Source organism: Arachis hypogaea, chromosome 3, assembly GCF_003086295.3.
Source record: "Arachis hypogaea cultivar Tifrunner chromosome 3, arahy.Tifrunner.gnm2.J5K5, whole genome shotgun sequence".
Lineage (NCBI taxonomy): Eukaryota > Viridiplantae > Streptophyta > Magnoliopsida > Fabales > Fabaceae > Arachis > Arachis hypogaea.
In genome coordinates, this window is record NC_092038.1 from 15034283 (window position 1) to 15051839 (window position 17557).

The 17557-nt window shown below is 36.0% G+C and overlaps 1 protein-coding gene across 5 annotated transcripts in view; it reads right to left on the reverse strand.

Moving 5' to 3' along the window:
* LOC112789640 (pyruvate kinase 1, cytosolic) overlaps positions 1–16858 on the reverse strand; it is a 30509-nt gene extending 13651 nt beyond the window's left edge. For 2 of the 5 annotated variants that reach the window (XR_011879553.1, XM_025831613.3), the window contains exons 1-11: positions 16568–16858; positions 15875–15971; positions 15300–15397; positions 14220–14375; positions 10009–10086; positions 2777–2908; positions 2303–2383; positions 961–1032; positions 741–830; positions 454–598; positions 148–236 (exon numbers count right to left, since the gene is read on the reverse strand). Coding sequence is in view for 4 of the 5 variants with exons in the window: in XM_025831613.3 (XP_025687398.1) it covers positions 148–236; positions 454–598; positions 741–830; positions 961–1032; positions 2303–2383; positions 2777–2908; positions 10009–10086; positions 14220–14375; positions 15300–15397; positions 15875–15971; positions 16568–16636 (1107 nt within the window). In the remaining variant the exon portion in view is untranslated. Of the gene's footprint in view, positions 1–147; positions 237–453; positions 599–740; positions 831–960; positions 1048–2302; positions 2384–2776; positions 2909–10008; positions 10087–14219; positions 14376–15299; positions 15398–15874; positions 16131–16567 lie in introns of all 5 variants that reach the window. The other 3 variants (XM_025831612.3, XM_072232440.1, XM_072232439.1) reach the window with 3 other exon arrangements.
* Positions 16859–17557: the final 699 nt, after the last annotated feature.

Sequence of the window (17557 nt, forward strand, 5' to 3'; positions counted from 1 at the left end):
GACTCCTAAAATATCACAAATGGAAATTTCATCAGACTACCTAAAAGTGAACTTGATCTTTAAGAACTGAAAAGTGACATGGAAATTTGGTATATAACTGTATAAGTGTAGTAGGAATGTTGTTTACAATGAAAAGCACAAACCTACCTCAGAACAAATTTTCCCAACAGTGGAAATAGTCTCCACTGGGTATAATCCTCGTAGGGTCTCTGCCCCAAGAACAATTGCATCACTGCCTGAGAATTAAAAAGGAGAAAAGAAAACATATTTAAGATGAAGGTGAATTGCATACTTATTTATAATGTGATAAACCCAGAACTAAAAGAAATACTTAAGAAACAGATAATATCATTGATCTAATCCCAGTGTCTAGGCCACAGGCAGAATTTGCTAAATCTAACAATCAAACTTCAGCACATCATGAAAGGGATATATTTGTAAAATAAAACTTACCATCCAACACAGCGTTGGCAACATCAGTTGCTTCAGCACGGGTAGGTCTTAGATTATCAGTCATAGTGTCCACGACACGTGTAACAACAGCCGGCTTTCCAGCCATGTTGCACTTGTAAATAGCAGCCTTTTGGAATAAAAACACCTGCCAAATGTACAGACATTTGTAATAGTCCAGTAAAATGTACTATAAGCACTATAAACAGCTACAAAAGGCATACTACAATGACAACAATCACATGAAAGAATTTTAAAATTCTGGTTTTTCTATACACAAAAAAGCTAACCTTCTCTGGTGGCAGATCTATCCCCAAATTTCCACGTGAGAGGATTATACCATCAGCTTCTCTCAATATCTCATCAAAATGAGTCAATCCCTAAAGAGTAGAAACCAGAAAGATGAGACTTCAAAGGCAATATCTTAACTATACGCCAAGGGTCTTCAACAATTATTATTGTCTATTTGGGTGGAAAGTAAAATGTTCAAATGATCTTAAAGTGTCTCACCTCTATATTTTCAATCTTTGCAAAAATTTGTGTCTGTTTGAGGTCACCGAATTTAGAGAGAAACTCACGAGCCTGCAGAATCGAAAACTATTGGCACATAAGCTAATTCCATTATGAAAAAACAAAATGATTCCACCGACCTAGAGCTTATTATTTATGTTCAGGTTCAATGAACTCGAGCCTATATTTGTATTTCTTTCAATTTTAGTTAATAACAGAAAAATATTTTAGATTAACACCTAAAGGGATAAGCCATGTAACAGTGCAAGATAATCCCTTGTTCCCACAGCTTATCAATTAGATAGAGTAATGTGCAGCAGCAACTACTCACTGCATATAAATACATCAATTAATGTACACTGTGACTCATTAGTTCAACAATATCAGATTTCAGAACTCAATCCTCTCCCTTTCTAAATCACTAAGATCCAAAGCTCCCTCTAAACTCAAACCCTTTATCTCGACAGTTGTGCTTAACAAAATTAATACCAATGACAATTTACAGGTTCAAAGGCTGCATAAGGATATCTCCACTGATGTGTTTTATGTGTGGGACAAAATCGGATACACTTTCATATCTTGTTTGCCCTGTCCTATGGCTCTTTATGGAATACTTTGGTGAGTGTTGGTTCTGCCTCGCAACCTTATGATAAGCTTTGTTGATTAAATTTGTTGGTTTAGGGGGAAGGAAAGAGACAAACTGTGGTATTGTGCAATATATGCTACTATTTGGACACCGGGTTGTAGTGCAATTCATGCTCCTTTAATGATAGATTTTCAAATAAACAAATTCTGTGAGATAGAATTAGACACTTCTATTATGTCTAGTGTAAAACTCTTGATGGTTTTAGGGTTTTCCCTCTTAGGCACATTGAGAGATTGGAATCTACACTTCACTAAGCTTTTGTTCAGAGACTTCAGAGGATCTCTTGTCCTCCCTTCTTGTATTATTCCATTCCCCATCTTAATGACATTCTTTTATGTTCTTTTTCTTAGTTTTGTTTTTGGGAGGGGGGGTGGATAAACATTTTATACAACAATGCTATATCTACAATTAAGCACATATTCATCATTAATAAGCAGAAATCATAATCTATACACAAATATGCAATCGGCATCACCATCAAGTTATTCTTAATGCGTTCATAACAAGTCAATAGAACAAAAGTCAATTATCATAAGAGAAACAAAGTAAAATACAGCAGCAAAATCCTGACAAAATTTAAGTAACTGTCTAAGTTTTAAATCTATGTTAGTTATTTCCTTTGAACCTATCTTATAATAATAAAGGAGAAAAAAAATAGGCAATCATAAAGAAAAACCTAGCGGGGATAGACCTTACATGACGAACATCTTCTGCATGTCTAGTGTATGATAATGACAAGAAGTCTATATTGTTCTGAAGCCCCCATGTGCTTATTACCTGAGTGAGTGAATGGAAAATCAGAAGATTAACACGACTACACGAGATTAAAATTGTAGGTATCTTTACAGCCATGAATGTGAAATTACACTAAGATACACAAGCGACTAGAAGTGATATCATAATTTACCACATCTATTTTGTAGCCATTAGAACACTTTTAAATCTATCTAAACTTCAAATAAAACATTAAAGAATATTCAGAAATAATTGAAAGATAATTCTGTAAAACGAATCTATGATTTTGACAAAGATATATCACTCAATTCTACCCTTATTCCCAGCTTATGTAGGTAAAAAGGTATAGCACTGCTCTCAAGCTACAAAAGTATATATCATCCTGATCAGCGCGTGAATCTCACTAATTTAAGTACATAATATTTTGTAAGTTACCTCCTTATCCTTATCAGTAAGCGTAGGAAGATCAATACGAATTTGGGAGACATGTAGAGTATAAAGAGAGCCAGCAAGTGTAGCAGAATTTTTTATGACACAAGTGACATCATCACCATCCACATCTTTGACCTGCATTTCGAAATCAGAACTAATTGAGTAAAAGAGTAGTAAGAATTTTGAGAACAAGTATCAGCACTATGCTCCTTTCAATATCCCTATAATTTTCCCTCTCCATAGAATCAACAGAAAATAGGAAGCATGGAAACTATCTGATGCTGACAGCACATACTATGGTAAGAAAGCTTTAAAAGGAAAAGTGAAAAAAGAGGAGGCAAGAGAAACAAACAAGGAGAAAACAATGAGGATCCAAATAATTTTCATCTACATGCAATATCTAAGTCACCTTTGTTCTTTGTAGAACAAACTGCTAAGGCAACTTATAAATTATAATAACTGAAAATAGCTGTTATAACCTGCAATAAGTACACAAAATCACAAGGAATAAAACAATATATGTTTTTGGTCTCCCACCAGGCATCCAGCCGTTTGGGCCAACTATCCGGATTCAGGCACTGCAGACTGAGCGACCCTCCCAAATTGTTGCTCCTTTTACATCCCAGGATTTGAACCCTGGAGTTGCTTAAGTGATACATGTCAAGAGGACAATTGGGGCATTTTAAGGCATAAGGGTAGAATGGAAATTTCACATTGTCGGAGATACCCATAAATTTTTTTTCCAGTTGCTCTAAGCACGTTTTTATTGTGTGATCAATTAACGTGAGTAATTTGCTTCGCTTGTTGCATGAAGAAAATTAAAGGATCCAACCTAAGGTAATTCTGTGTGTTAGTCTCTTTCAATTTCCCCCTTTGATCTAGGTTGTCAAGGACAAGTTCCTTGGAGGTCTAGTAGGGAATCCCTTCCGGTGACCTAGGTTGCTAAAAACAGGTTTCTTAAAGGTCTAGTAGGAAAACCCTTTCTTCTCTTCTATTTTCGCTATTTTCTCTTCATCTTTTTGTTTCCGCTGTTACTTTCTTATCATTAAGGGACCTAGCACCTCACCCCACTCGGTGTTTTAAAATTGCGGTTATGGCACTGCCATAGTGTCATGGCGTGGTGGAATTCATGCCCGCCGCCATACAATGCTCGACGGAACTAGTTTTTCTCGGCGGTGAAATGGCAACCGCAATTGTGGTGGTGCCATGGCGGACCACAATAGAAAAGATGGAGATGGCAGGTATTTTGGGAATTCTTTTTAAATTTGAGGATTATTTTGGTAATTTAGGAAACCCTAAATGCAACAACTCACCTTCCTCAGCCTCCTTTTTTCAGAAAACAGCTTCTTCCTCTCTAAGAGTCCCAAAACTCTCTTCTATATCTCTCCCTCTCTGCTCTGGGCTGCAATGCTGCCGGAAGAATGATGCATGGGCATCATGCTGTGTTTTTCTATGCTTTTTCATACAAGAAATAAATGCATAAATGCCTAAGTATAGAGTGTTTTGGTGCTAAGTTGGATATTGCTTTGATATTTGATGAATTTTGTAGGAAATAATAGAAAAAGATAAAAAAAAAAAAGCACAAAACAAGCACACTTTGAAGCTTAGGATACACTTTGGAAAAGCATGGCCCTTGAAGAAAGCGTGGCCCATGAAGCCTTCTCAAGCGGCGTTGGTGATGTACACTAATGAAGCACTCTATGGCGTTAATTAATGAATAAAGTATACATGTGGCGTGAATTAAAGGATGCATGAAAGAAAGTTAATTAAAAATGCACGAAGCAATGCATGCATGCGTTACTATGAAGCCAAGGAAGCATGCAATTAATCAATGGAGCGATTTGAATGATGCAAATGAATAAAGCACGCCAACCGAAGCAAGTAAGGCATTCATTATTAACTAATGAGGCCAATGAAGTATGAAGCATATATTATAGGAATGCATGCATAAATAAAGCAAATCAATGAATGAATAAAGAAGCATGCATGTTTATTAGCGTTCTTCAAGTGAAGCATGCATTAGGCGCTAATAAAGAAATCAATAAAGCATGCATGCAATGGCGTTTTACAAGGAACAAAGCATAAGGGAGTGGCGTACTTGGCGTGTAACATTCAAAACGCCTTCAAGCCCTTTTTTGAGCAAAAATTACAAGGGCGTGTAACGCCACTTGTTGGCATGCCGCACGCCAAACACCACCCTCGAGGACTTGAATTTTGTTGTGGCGTTTCACACACCAAAGCCCGGCGTCTAGAAGGCCACTTCAAAGACTTCAAAGACCCATTTGGGCGTGTCACACGCCAATTTTTATTGGCGTTTTACACGTCACATATTGGCATTCCACATGCCAACCAAGGAGCACTCCCAAGAAAGAAAAATGATGGCGTTTTGCACATCAAGGGAGGGCGTTTCACACGCCACTTGGCCCAAGTCTCCACAAGCAAATTTTTGCAACATTCAAAGCCCACACTTTGGACCAGTGAAGCCTTGAACCAGAGCACACAAAGCTGAAGATTTAATGTGAAACATTTGATTTCATTTGATTTGATTTTGAATTAGTTGGAATTTAAGGATTAGGTTTTGTTTTAAGTTTTAGTATATAAAGTCCTTAAGGAACTTAGAAAAGGGCATCCAACATCCAGGGGATTTGCCCCTTGGCCATTTTTTCATATTTGTTTTGTTTTGAAGTTAAGCATGAGCCACAATTCTCCTTGGTTAAAGTTAGGAGTTCTGTTCATCTTTTTATGGATTATTAATCTAAGCGTTCTATTTTATTTTGATTTAATTCATGATTGAGTTTTCGTTCTTCATCCTTAAAGATTTAGAATTGTTGGGAAACATTCTAACTCCGTTTTGGATTCTAAATATTGTTTTGGAAAAAATTAATATTTGAATTAGCTGAAAACTCTTTCACACTACTTTTTTATTACACTAGGAATAGGTTCAAAGAGTGTGCAACACCTTGTGAGTTTCAATTGTTAGGACTAACTTGAATATGTGACATATAATTCAACCTTACGACTATTTTTTAATCTTATTTGAAATTAAATCAGAATTATGCTTCATCTCTTTTCCTTAAGTAATTGACTGAGCAATTAGCGGTTAATTAAGTTAAAGAGAAATTAAATTATCAAGGAATTAGAATTTGATTATTTATGATTCGTCATGATTAATCTTTGCATATCTCATATAAATAAACATAAGGATTGTTTTCCTAAACAGTGAACATTTCTAATATATATACAATAAAATATAAATTATACCTTTTATCTCTAATGTATCAAAATTCTTTAAAATTATAAAAAATAAATTTATTTAAAATAAAAGTAATGTGATTAAGTATTATTTAGATGTAATTAAAAAATAATTGAATACTATATACAATAAAAAATAAAAAATTAATATTATTGAAAGATAAAATTAAATTAAAATTTATTTTTATGTATCGTTTTTGTCCTTAACATTTTCGTCCTATTTAAGTCTCTAACGTTGCAAAATCGTCTCAATTTTGTCCCGCCGTCAATTCTGTTAACAGATTCCTAACGATAGGACAACATTGAGTCAATTTTGAAACGTTAGGGACTTAAATAGGACGATTGAAACATTAGGGACAACTTTGAGACTTACTCCGAACGTTGGGGACAAAAAAAGATACTTTACTATATATATATATATATATATACATACATATATATATATATATATATATATATATATATATATATATAGTGATACAAACCCAATCTTAAACCTGAGGTACTATGAGAAAATTCTGGACTTTGGCTGAACCAATTCTCCCACAAATCCATGCTCTTAAGTAGAAGGACATAAATTGTTTTATATTTAACATGGTCCATCATGCAAGAGTTCATTGTGTTGCATGAGAATGCATAGATCCACCTAACATTTTGCTATAACTTAATGTTTATAGTTAGAAGAATAAAAACATCGAACTCAAGACCATTTGATCTTGTCAACTCTAATAACATGTCAGGCCTTAAAGCATAAGTCAATAAACAAAGGCAAACGAATGGATTTCAATCTAACAATCTTTGTAAGAATATTAGTATTATTACTAATCAATAGTAGTAGTATAAATAAAAAGTCGCAGGTACATGCTACTAACATAACATAATAAAATAACATATACAACAACAACAAAGCCTTGTCCCACTAAGTGGGGTTGGCTATATGAATCAAACGATGCCATTATCATGTCTACAGAGAGACCGTTTACATGTAGATCTCGTTTGACCACCTCATGAATGGTCTTCCTCTGTCTTTCTCCCTTTGTCCATCTTCCATCTCATCCACCCTCTGACTGAATGTTCTATAGGTCTTCTTCTCACATGTCCAAACCACCTGAGACGCGATTCAACCATCTTTTCCACAATGGGTGCTACTCCAACTCTCTCCCTTATATCTTCATTCCTTATTTTATCCAATCGCGTATGACCACTCATCTATCTCAACATCTTCATCTCTGCCACACTCATCTTATGTTCGTGCTCTCCTTTAGCCGCCCAACACTCCGTACCATACAGCATAGCCGGTCTTATAGCGGTGCGATAGAATTTACTTTTAAGTTTTAGAGACACTTTTTTGTCGCATATAAAACCAGATGCACTCCGCCATTTTGACCAACCTGCTTGGATCCTATAATTTACATCCTGTTCAATCTCTCCATTATCCTGTATGATGCACCTAAGATACTTAAAATTTTTAACTTTTCGTAGGATGTTTTCTCCAATTTTCACCTCTATATTGGGGTTTTCCCTTCTCAAACTGAACTTACATTTCATATATTCCGTCTTGTTACGGCTTATGCGCAGACCATACACTTCTAAAGCTTCTCTCCATAACTCCAACTTCTTATTTAGGTCTTCCCTTGACTCTCCCACAAGGACGATATCATCGGCAAAAAGCATGCACCATGGCACAGGCTCTTGAATGTGCTTTGTGAGTACTTCCAAGACTAATGTGAAAAAATATGGACTTAAGGATGATCCATGGTGCAATCCTATACCAATAGGGAATTCCTCTGTCACACCACCTTAAGTCTTCATACTAGTTGTGGCCCCATCATACATGTCTTTAATTGCCCAAATATATACGATCCTTACTCTCCTCTTTTCTAAAACATTCCATAAGACCTTCCTTGGTACCCTATCATACGCTTTTTCCAAATCAATAAACACTATATTTAGATCCCTTTTATTATTACGATACCTCTCCATCATCCTTCTTAATGGGTATATCGCTTCAGTGGTAGATCTGCCTGGCATAAATCCAAATTGGTTCTCTGTTACTTGTGTCTCTTTTCTCAACCTCTATTCTATCACCCTTTCCTATAACTTCATATTATGACTCATAAGCTTAATCCTTCTATAATTTTCGCAACTTTGTATATCCCCCTTATTCTTGTAGATAGGTACCAAGGTGCTCTTTCTCCACTCATCAGGCATCTTCTTTGACTTTAAAATCTCATTAAAAAATTTGGTTAACCAGTTGATGCCTTTTTCTCCAAGACCCTTCCAAACCTCAATCGGGATATTATCAGGTCCTACTGCCCTGCCATTTTTCATCTGCTTTAGAACATCTTTTACCTCGAAGTCTCGAATCCTTCGATAGTAGTCAAAGTTTTGATCTTCTTCCCTTGTACATAATCGACCAAGGCTCGGAACAGTCTTCTGTCCCTCATTAAATAACTCGTAGAAGTAGCTCTTCCACCTTTCATTAATCTTCTCCTCTTGAGCCAACACCTCTCCATCCTTATCCTTTATGCACTTAACCTAATCCAAATCTCTCGTTCTTCTTTCCCGGCTCTTTGCGATTCTATATATACATTTTTCTCCTTCTTTCGTACCCAAAGACTGGTAGAGACCCTCATATGCTCTTGTTCTTGCTTCACTTACAGCCACTTTTGTCTCTTTCTTAGCCGCCTTATATTTTTCCCAGTTATCTGCATTGCGGCATAAAGACCACTCTTTAAAGCATTCCCTTTTTATTTTTATCTTTTCTTGTATACTCGCATTCCACTACCAGGACTCCTTGTCTCTTGGTCCTATTCCTTTAGATTCACCAAAACTTTCTTTTGCTGTTCTTCGAACAACTTCTGCCATTCTCATCCCACTTTGTCTTTTCTCCTACCCGTCTTAGGAAGCTTCTTTGTTCCTCACCTTTCATCCGCCACCACCTCGTCCTTGGATTCTTCGTATGATGTATTTTTCTCAACTTTTACTCAACACGAAAATCAATGACGAGCACCCTATGTTGTGTTGTCAAACTCTTCCGGGATAATTTTACAGTTAATGTAAAATTTCCGGTCGACTCTCCTCAACAAGAAGAAGTCGATTTGAGAGCTTGTCATGCCACTTATAATTGAACTCATTATCAATTCATATTAAGATAACACACCCCACATCAATTTGATGCTTATTTAAAACCAGTTTACTTTCCACTTTCACTGTGCTTTTCTGTTTCATAATAGAGTATGTTAGGAGAAGCTGTAGTGACTCTAAGTTCATCTAGAGTGTAACTGAGGCAATGTAACTGCCTCAGCCAGCTAGGATAGGTCAGCAACTAACTTATCAATGTATTTTCCATACTACCCACATTGTAGCTTCCCTCACAAGCTACTCTCAACTTCTATTTAAGCTGAAAACCGTTCAACTATGATTCAGTTAATCATAAAAAGAAAATTCTACAGACCTTCTGTGACAAACCCCGACAGCCAAGAAGTTCAGGGGCAACATAGAGAAGTTACTCCTTTTAAATATACATATAGGAGAAGAGGAATAAGAAAGGCTTTGTGAATTTAGGGAGTTAGTTACAAATTTAGGGAGTTTGTTACAAGAGAGATATAAATAGGAAATGAGGAACATTGGTTTTAGGTAGGAAAAGACTAGAGAGAGAATTGTGGAGAGAATTGGCCTCTTGAATGCCAAACGTCATTTCTATTACAATCATATACACTTAATATACTCATTCAATGGGTTGGGACTATCACATTGATACTCCCTTTTCAGTGATTTCTCACATTATTTCTATTCTTGTTATTCTAACTATTCATACTACCGCTTCTCTACGCTTTCTCTATCCAAATCCTAGAACCTTACACCTTCTTCCTTATTATTTCATCTTTTCCTATCAGAAATGCCAACATTTTAAAAACAATAAGCATACCTATTTGCATGAGCATCGAATATTAAACTTTATCCATGAAAGGCAACATTACCTCTAGCCACACAGAAGTCGTTTCACTTCCTGTAAACAGGTATTGACCAATAAAAATAGTATCACCCTTCTTCACAGCCTACAAAATTATGGAGACAATAGTCAAGACAAGCATCATAAACACAGAAATAATCAATATAAAATGAGAAATAAGAAAACAAAATTTGCAAAACCATACAAAAGAGAAAGGAGAGGTTTTAAAGAATATGGAGTAGAAATGTTTCCTAAATTGCTTGAGTACTAGAACTTCAGAGAAGTAGTATTTATATACATTCAAACATAAATAAAGAAACTATATAAATAAATTTGAATGTTACTGCCAATGTGGATGTTATTATTAACTAGGGATACATTATTCATCTAATCTTATGACTTCTACTACTATTTCTAATCCTCAAATACGCATGGGAAATATTGAATCCTAAGATTTTATAAAGATGTACATCAGTTGAATAACTCTGCCTATGTTACACTTGCGGTACATAGCTGGTCCCAAGTCCGGATAAACGAGAAGGGTTGTGTTAGGTTTTCGACAACCAACATAAAAATATAGTCGAATTCTCATGACATGAATCAAAGACATTATTGTGCTAAAGCTAGGTCGTTGCCCGGAAGCAACGCGCTGTATGGCTCGAGTACAGTGTCAAATGAGTAAGAGTCGCTGCATCGGTGCCTGAATGTAGTGTTAAATGAGCAAGCGTTCTCGCGATTTCGTGAACGGACGAGGGTACATAAGCTAGTTCACAAAGTAAAAGATAAAGGTCGGAGCGACAGAAAATTGAGATTTGGGACATGAAACATAAGCACTCTAACAGGAAAGTCCATGGAGGTGGTGGACATCATGACAATGAGGAAGATTAACATTATGTGCCTACAAAAAACAAAATGGGTTGGTGCGAAAGCTAGAGAGTTAGATACTTCTGGTTTCAAACTTTGGTATACAGGAAAGGTGAAGAATAGGAATGGGGTTGGAATTATTGTGGATAAGCAGTGGAAGAAAGACGTAGTGGATGTCAAGAGGGTAGGAGATCGAATCATCTCTATCAAACTTGTGGTGGAGGGAGGTGTTTTCCATGTGATTAGCACCTATGCACCGCAAGTGGGTTCGGACGAACAACACAAGATAAGGTTTTAGGAGGATCTAGAGAGTTTGGTTCAAGACATACCTTCGGGAGATAAGATTTTTTTAGGAGAAGATTTAAATGGCCATGTTGGGAGAAAAGTGACTGGGTATAAAAATATTCACGGAGGCCATGATTTCGGGGTGATCAATGCCGAAGATAAAACTATTTTGGACTTTTCTTCAACCTTTGATCTTTTCATCGCAAATACATGTTTTAAAAAAAGAGACGAACATCTTATAACCTATAAGAGTGGCAAGACATGCTCTCAAATCGACTTCTTGTTGAGGAGAGTCGACCGGAATTTTGCATTAATTGTAAAATTATCCCGAGAGAGAGTTTGACAACACAATATAGGGTGTTTGTCATGGATTTTCGCGTTGAGCAAAAGTTGAGAAAAAGACATCATACGAAGAACCCAAGGATGAGGTGGTGGCGGATGAAAGGTGAGGAACAAAGAAGTTTTCTAAGACGAGTAGGAGAAGAAACAAAGTGGGATGGTAATGGAAGCGCGGAAGAGATATGGAAGGAGATGACAGAAATTATTAGAAGAACAGCAAAAGAAAGTTTTGGTGAATCTAAAGGAACAGGACCAAGAGATAAGGAGTCCTGGTGGTGGAATGCGAGTGTACAAAAAAGATAAAGATAAAAAATGAGTGCTTTAAAGAGTGGTCTTTATGCCGCAACGCAGATAATTGGGAAAAATATAAGGCGACTAAGCAAGAGATAAAAGTGACTGTAAGTGAAGCAAGAACAAGAGCATATGAGGGTCTCTACCAATTTTTAAACACGAAAGAAGGAGAAAAAGGTATATATAAAATCGCAAAGAGCCGTAAAAGAAGCACGAGAGATTTAGATCAGGTTAAGTGCATAAAGGATAAAGATGGAGAGGTGTTGGCTCAAGAGGAGAAGATTAATGAAAGATGGAAGAACTACTTCTACGAGTTCTTTAATGAGAGACAGAAGACTTTTCCGAGCCTTGGTCAGTTATGCACAAGGGAAGAAGATCCAAACTTTAACTACTATCTAAGGATTCAAGACTTCGAGGTAAAAGATGCTCTGAAGCAGATGAAAAATAGCAGGACAGTAGAATCTGATGATATCCAGATTGAGGTTTGGAAGGGTCTTAGAGAAAAAGACATCAACTGGTTAACTAAACTTTTTAATGAGATTTTAAGGTTAAAGAAGATACCTGATGAGTGAAAAAAGAGCACCTTAGTACTTATCTACAAGAATAAAGGGAATATACAAAGTTGCAAAACCTATATAAGAATCAAGCTCATGAGTCATATCATGATGTTATGAGAAAGGGTGATAGAACGGAGGTTGAGAAAAGAGATACAAGTAACAGAGAACTAATTTGAATTTATGTCAGGCAGATCTATCACTGAAGCGATATACCTATTAAGAAAGATGATGAAGAGGTATCGTAGTAATAAAAGAGATCTACATATGGTGTTTATTGATTTGAAAAAAGCGTATGATCGGGTGCCAAGGAAGGTCTTATGGAAGGTTTTAGAGAAGAGAAGAGTAAGGATCGCATATATTCGTGCAATTAAAGACATGCACGATGGGACCACAACTAGTGTGAAAACTCAAGGTGGTGTGACAAGAATTTTCTATTGGTATAGGATTACACCATGGATCATCCTTAAGTCTATACCTTTTCACATTAGTCTTGGAAGTACTCACAGAGCACATCCAGGAGCCTATGTCATGGTGCATGCTTTTTTTCCGATGATATCGTCCTTATGGGAGAGTCAAGGAAAAACCTATATAAAAAGTTTGACTTATAGAGAGAAGCTCTAGAAGTGTATGGTCTGCACATAAGCCGTAGCAAGACGGAATATATAGAATGTAAGTTCAGTCTGAGAAGGAAAAACCCTAATATAGAGGTGAAGATTGAAGAAACCATCCTACGAAATGTTAAAAGTTCTAAGTATCTTGGATGCATCATACAAGATAATGGAGAGATTAAACACGATGTAAATCATAAGATCCAAGCAAGTTGGTCAAAATGGCGGAGTGCATCTGGTTTTATATGCGACAAAAAAGTACCTTTAAAACTTAAAGGTAAATTCTATCGCACCACTATAAGACCAGCTATGCTTTATGGTATGAAGTATTGGGCGGCCAAAGGAGAACACGAACATAAGCTGAGTGTGGCAAAGATGAAGATGTTGAGATAGATGAATGGTCATACGCGATTGGATAAAATAAGGAATAAAGATATAAGAAAGAGAGTTGAAGTAGCACCCATTGTGGAAAAGATGGTTGAATCGCGTCTCAGGTGGTTTGGATATGTGAGAAGAAGACCAATAGAACACCTAGTCAGGAGGGTAGATGACATGGAAGATGAACAAAGGGCGAAAGACAGAGGAAGACCTAAGAAAACCATCTATGAGGTGGTCAAGCGAGATCTACATGTAAACGTTCTCTTTGTAGACATAATACATGATAGAGTACAATGACATCGTTTGATTCATGTAGCCGACCCCACCTAGTGGAACAAGGCTTTGTTGTTGTTGTTGTAGTATATTAGTTGAATGTTTGAACTAATAAATCAAAGCATCCTTCCAAAGGACTTTAAACAAAATGACACTTTTTCAAATTTTATTATATTCAATTCTTTCAAGAAACATCAGATTATAACACCAAGTTAGAAACAACTCCTAACAAAGGATACTGAAAGTGAAATTTGAGTTGTGTGACAAGGTGAAGGTAAAAGTTCGTTTATATCATTGAAGACAGAGAGGATCTTGTGCCATCAGCACAAAGAGTGGAGGAATGGAACTCACCTATCCTATCAAGTAAATAGGCAGGGTCAATTATTCATAATTTGAACAACCAGCCTTGTTAGGTACTTTACATCAAATGCATGGGCCTTCAGAAAATTTGGGATCTGGGAGTGATAGAAACCTCAAGGCGGATATTACTAATGGGTATGTGGTGAGGAATCAGATGGGAATGATGCGGCAGGAAAGTGAGGTGAGGCAGGGATTAGGAACCAAGCACACAAACACCATAAAATATTCAACACAAATATATTACAGACCCCAACAAACGAGTTACATGGAAAAGGTACACCAACCTTTGATAGCCCATTAAAATTTACTGGTAAAAGATTTGAAGTAGCTTCTTTGTCTTGATCCGGCGTTAAGACAACCAATGTATCAGCTTGAAGGGAAATTGGGTGCTCAGTTTTGTTGACAACTTGTAGTTCTGGACCCACAGTGTCTAGCATAACCTGAAATTGGATAAAAATGAGTACATATTTCTATGTTAAATGAACTTTATACAGTATTTTCACATATAGAAAGTATATCTAAGGATAAAATTTATCAAATGAAAATCACAGTAAATTTTGATGATATGCAATAACAGAAGCCTTGGTATCAAGAAACATAAGCTCGAGCCTCGAGAATTAATTCATTATTCATTCAGTATTATTTAGCTTCTTATATCAGTAAATATAAGTAAAAGGTTCTACGTAATTGTCACAGTACTTTTTACCTTTTGGGATTGCTGAGATTGGATTTAAATTCTTTTGGTCCTCATATAGTCTTATTTTGATGTTTAAATACTGCTGAATTTGTTAGGATGCCTAGATTCAAAGAGGGTCAATGTTATGTAAATTCAGAAAATTAATATATAGTCGCACTTGAACTTGAGCCAAATGAATTCTAGCATCCCATTTCCTACACTAGGATGTTAAAATGTTCATTTTTATAATTTAAGTTATATATTCATCAAGTAATACAAAGTAACGGGGGGCAATTCACCCCCCCCCTCCCATTTTTTAATTTTTTTTTCTTATAAATTATATACAAAGTTTAGTTTAGCCCTCTAAAAATTTTATTTTGGTCCCCTCCCTAATATTTCACCTAGCTCGCCCCTGCTTGGAATGGTGAAGATCAAAACCTATTATAGTGCAGATTGTATGACCAACTTTCAAGGAACAAGGGAATAAACAGAGACAGTGAAATATTAGACTGAACTTCTGGAACAATATATTATAAAAATAAAAATATCAGAGATAGACATGTAAAACAAGAGCACTCATTCAAAGGAGAGACCAATTAATCTCATATGTTTGATCATGTAGTAGTAAAAACAGCACATAGATTGGCCTGAGTATATATGTGTATGTGTGTGGGTGGCAAATGTTTACCGCGCAGAGTTTTTTGGTACTTTTGATAGCAGCCTTTAAATTTTCCAATGTCTCTTGATGGTATTCTGGATCACCCCATGAGAAATCAAACCTTGCCACTAGCAAAAGGTAAGATAAAAAACAATAAGATGACCAATGAATAATCTGAGCTAATTTTAGACATTAATAATATAAATATTTCAATTCCCTCGAGCCTTGGTTTTTTCCCCAAAAGAGAAAAAGAATATGACACTAGAAAACAATAGGTCACCGGTATTTCTTTTATCAAAATAAAAGAAAATCTAGTTATTGGCTTTTCCATCTCATTGACCATAATTATATAATTATAATTATATAGTTATGAATTTTTAAAAACTACTAGGCATTCTAACTCTTAGTTAACCAACTACGCCTATTTGACTGACAATTTTCTTATATGACAGCATAGGAACCCAAAAACCCAAACTAACCAAATACTACCCAATCATGTAGTTCTTTCAGAAAAATAATAAATAAAAAGGGTCATTGATACAAAAGAAAAAAAAAAACTAAAATCAGTTGTTAAACAAAGATGACAGACAGCAAAGTTGAAATACCAGACATTCCAGCTTCAAGGCATTGCGAAATCACATCGACTGATCGCGACTTTGGACCCAGTGTGCCAACAATCTTTGTCATCGCTGGGAAAAAGCACTGCAGATTGCATCTCAACAACATCAATCATCATCATGATTGACAAAAACACTCAAAATCTCCAAAAGAACAAGGACAAACTTCTCGTAGAAAAGGAAAGAAAACTGCAGAAATAAATCAAATCTCCCACCCTCTCCAAATTCAACTTAAACCTACACGCTACAGTCAAATCAAAAATAGAAAATTAGTTGTTATCGGTACGATTCTATACAATTTTACTCAAATACTTGAAGAACTAGGACCATTAAGTGCAAAACTGCAAACCGACACATGATCAGTGAGAGTGACCGGTACACCTTCTCCTAAACTAGTGATCGCAGGTTCGAATCCTAGCTATGAAAAAAATGGGTACTGGGAGAGCCATGCCCTGTATGAGATATGAAATGCTCAAATAGATTTGACTCCAAGGATACTTAATGGTTTCGGAAAAACCAAAAAGAAAAGCAAACAGTAATTGAAATCAAAGAAATTAACCCCAATACAACGATTGCTTTTACTCCAGGGACAACGGAACAAGCGAATCAACAAGCATTACTGAAGAAATCCGAAAAAGGAACAAAATGAAACAAGGCGGGGAGAGAGAGAGAGAGACTAACAGGCTTTGATGGCTCGAGGATGGAAGCCATCCTGATGGGTTCTTCGAGGAGCAAGGGGCTGGACTGCATTTTAGTGAAGCCAAACTGACACCAAAGTGTTGTTGGTCAGAGCAAGTTCGCTGATGGTCAATATCCCGAAAACGATGCTGCAGGCCTGTAGCTCAGAGTAGACAGAGCAGCAAGCAATAGTGCAATACACATTACACAAGGGGGAGAGAGGAGAAGAAGGAGACCACGAATCAAAAGATTGGTGTGGCTAATATTGTAATTTCACAACACCAAATGATTGACAGTAGAAACTTTTTTCCGAAATAAATTAAATAATTTCTTTTCAATCTCACGGCTAATTTTTTTTGATATGAGACTAAGTTTGGTGTAATGCTGGGTTATGGAATTTGGGGGAGTTTTACATCATTGTGACGGCGTTCAGGTGAAGGAAGAAATCGGACGGTCCGATTTATTGCAGTTGAAAAGGAACACAAATCGGACCGTCCGATTTGTGGTTTATGGAAGGCAGTGCATGGAAATTGGACCCACCGATTTCATGCTTTACATTCAAATTTTTTTGGATCCAAAGAAATCGGACCAAGCGATTTCTTTACAGATCATAAAATCGGACCCAACGATTTCCAAACCATCACACTTGCGTAAAACACCATGTACTCTCATACTCATGTGATACTCCATCTTCTTTCCAATATGAAAAATAAAAAAGTACAATCTCACTACCTAAATAATTAAACATACTAATGTTTTCATGAATAGAGTGAAATCAAGTTTGTCTTTATTGAGATTTGGTTTTAAATATATATTGGGTCTACTTTTTAGATTCTAATTCGGTTCTAAACTCAATAAAATTAAATATTTTTAGGCTATAATTATATTTGGTCTAAACGGGTGAAAATCAGGTCTTTAGAGCTTTAACAATAATTTATAAAAAAAAAACTTATTTATTATACATTTATTTATAAAGAAGAAATTTGTTATCAG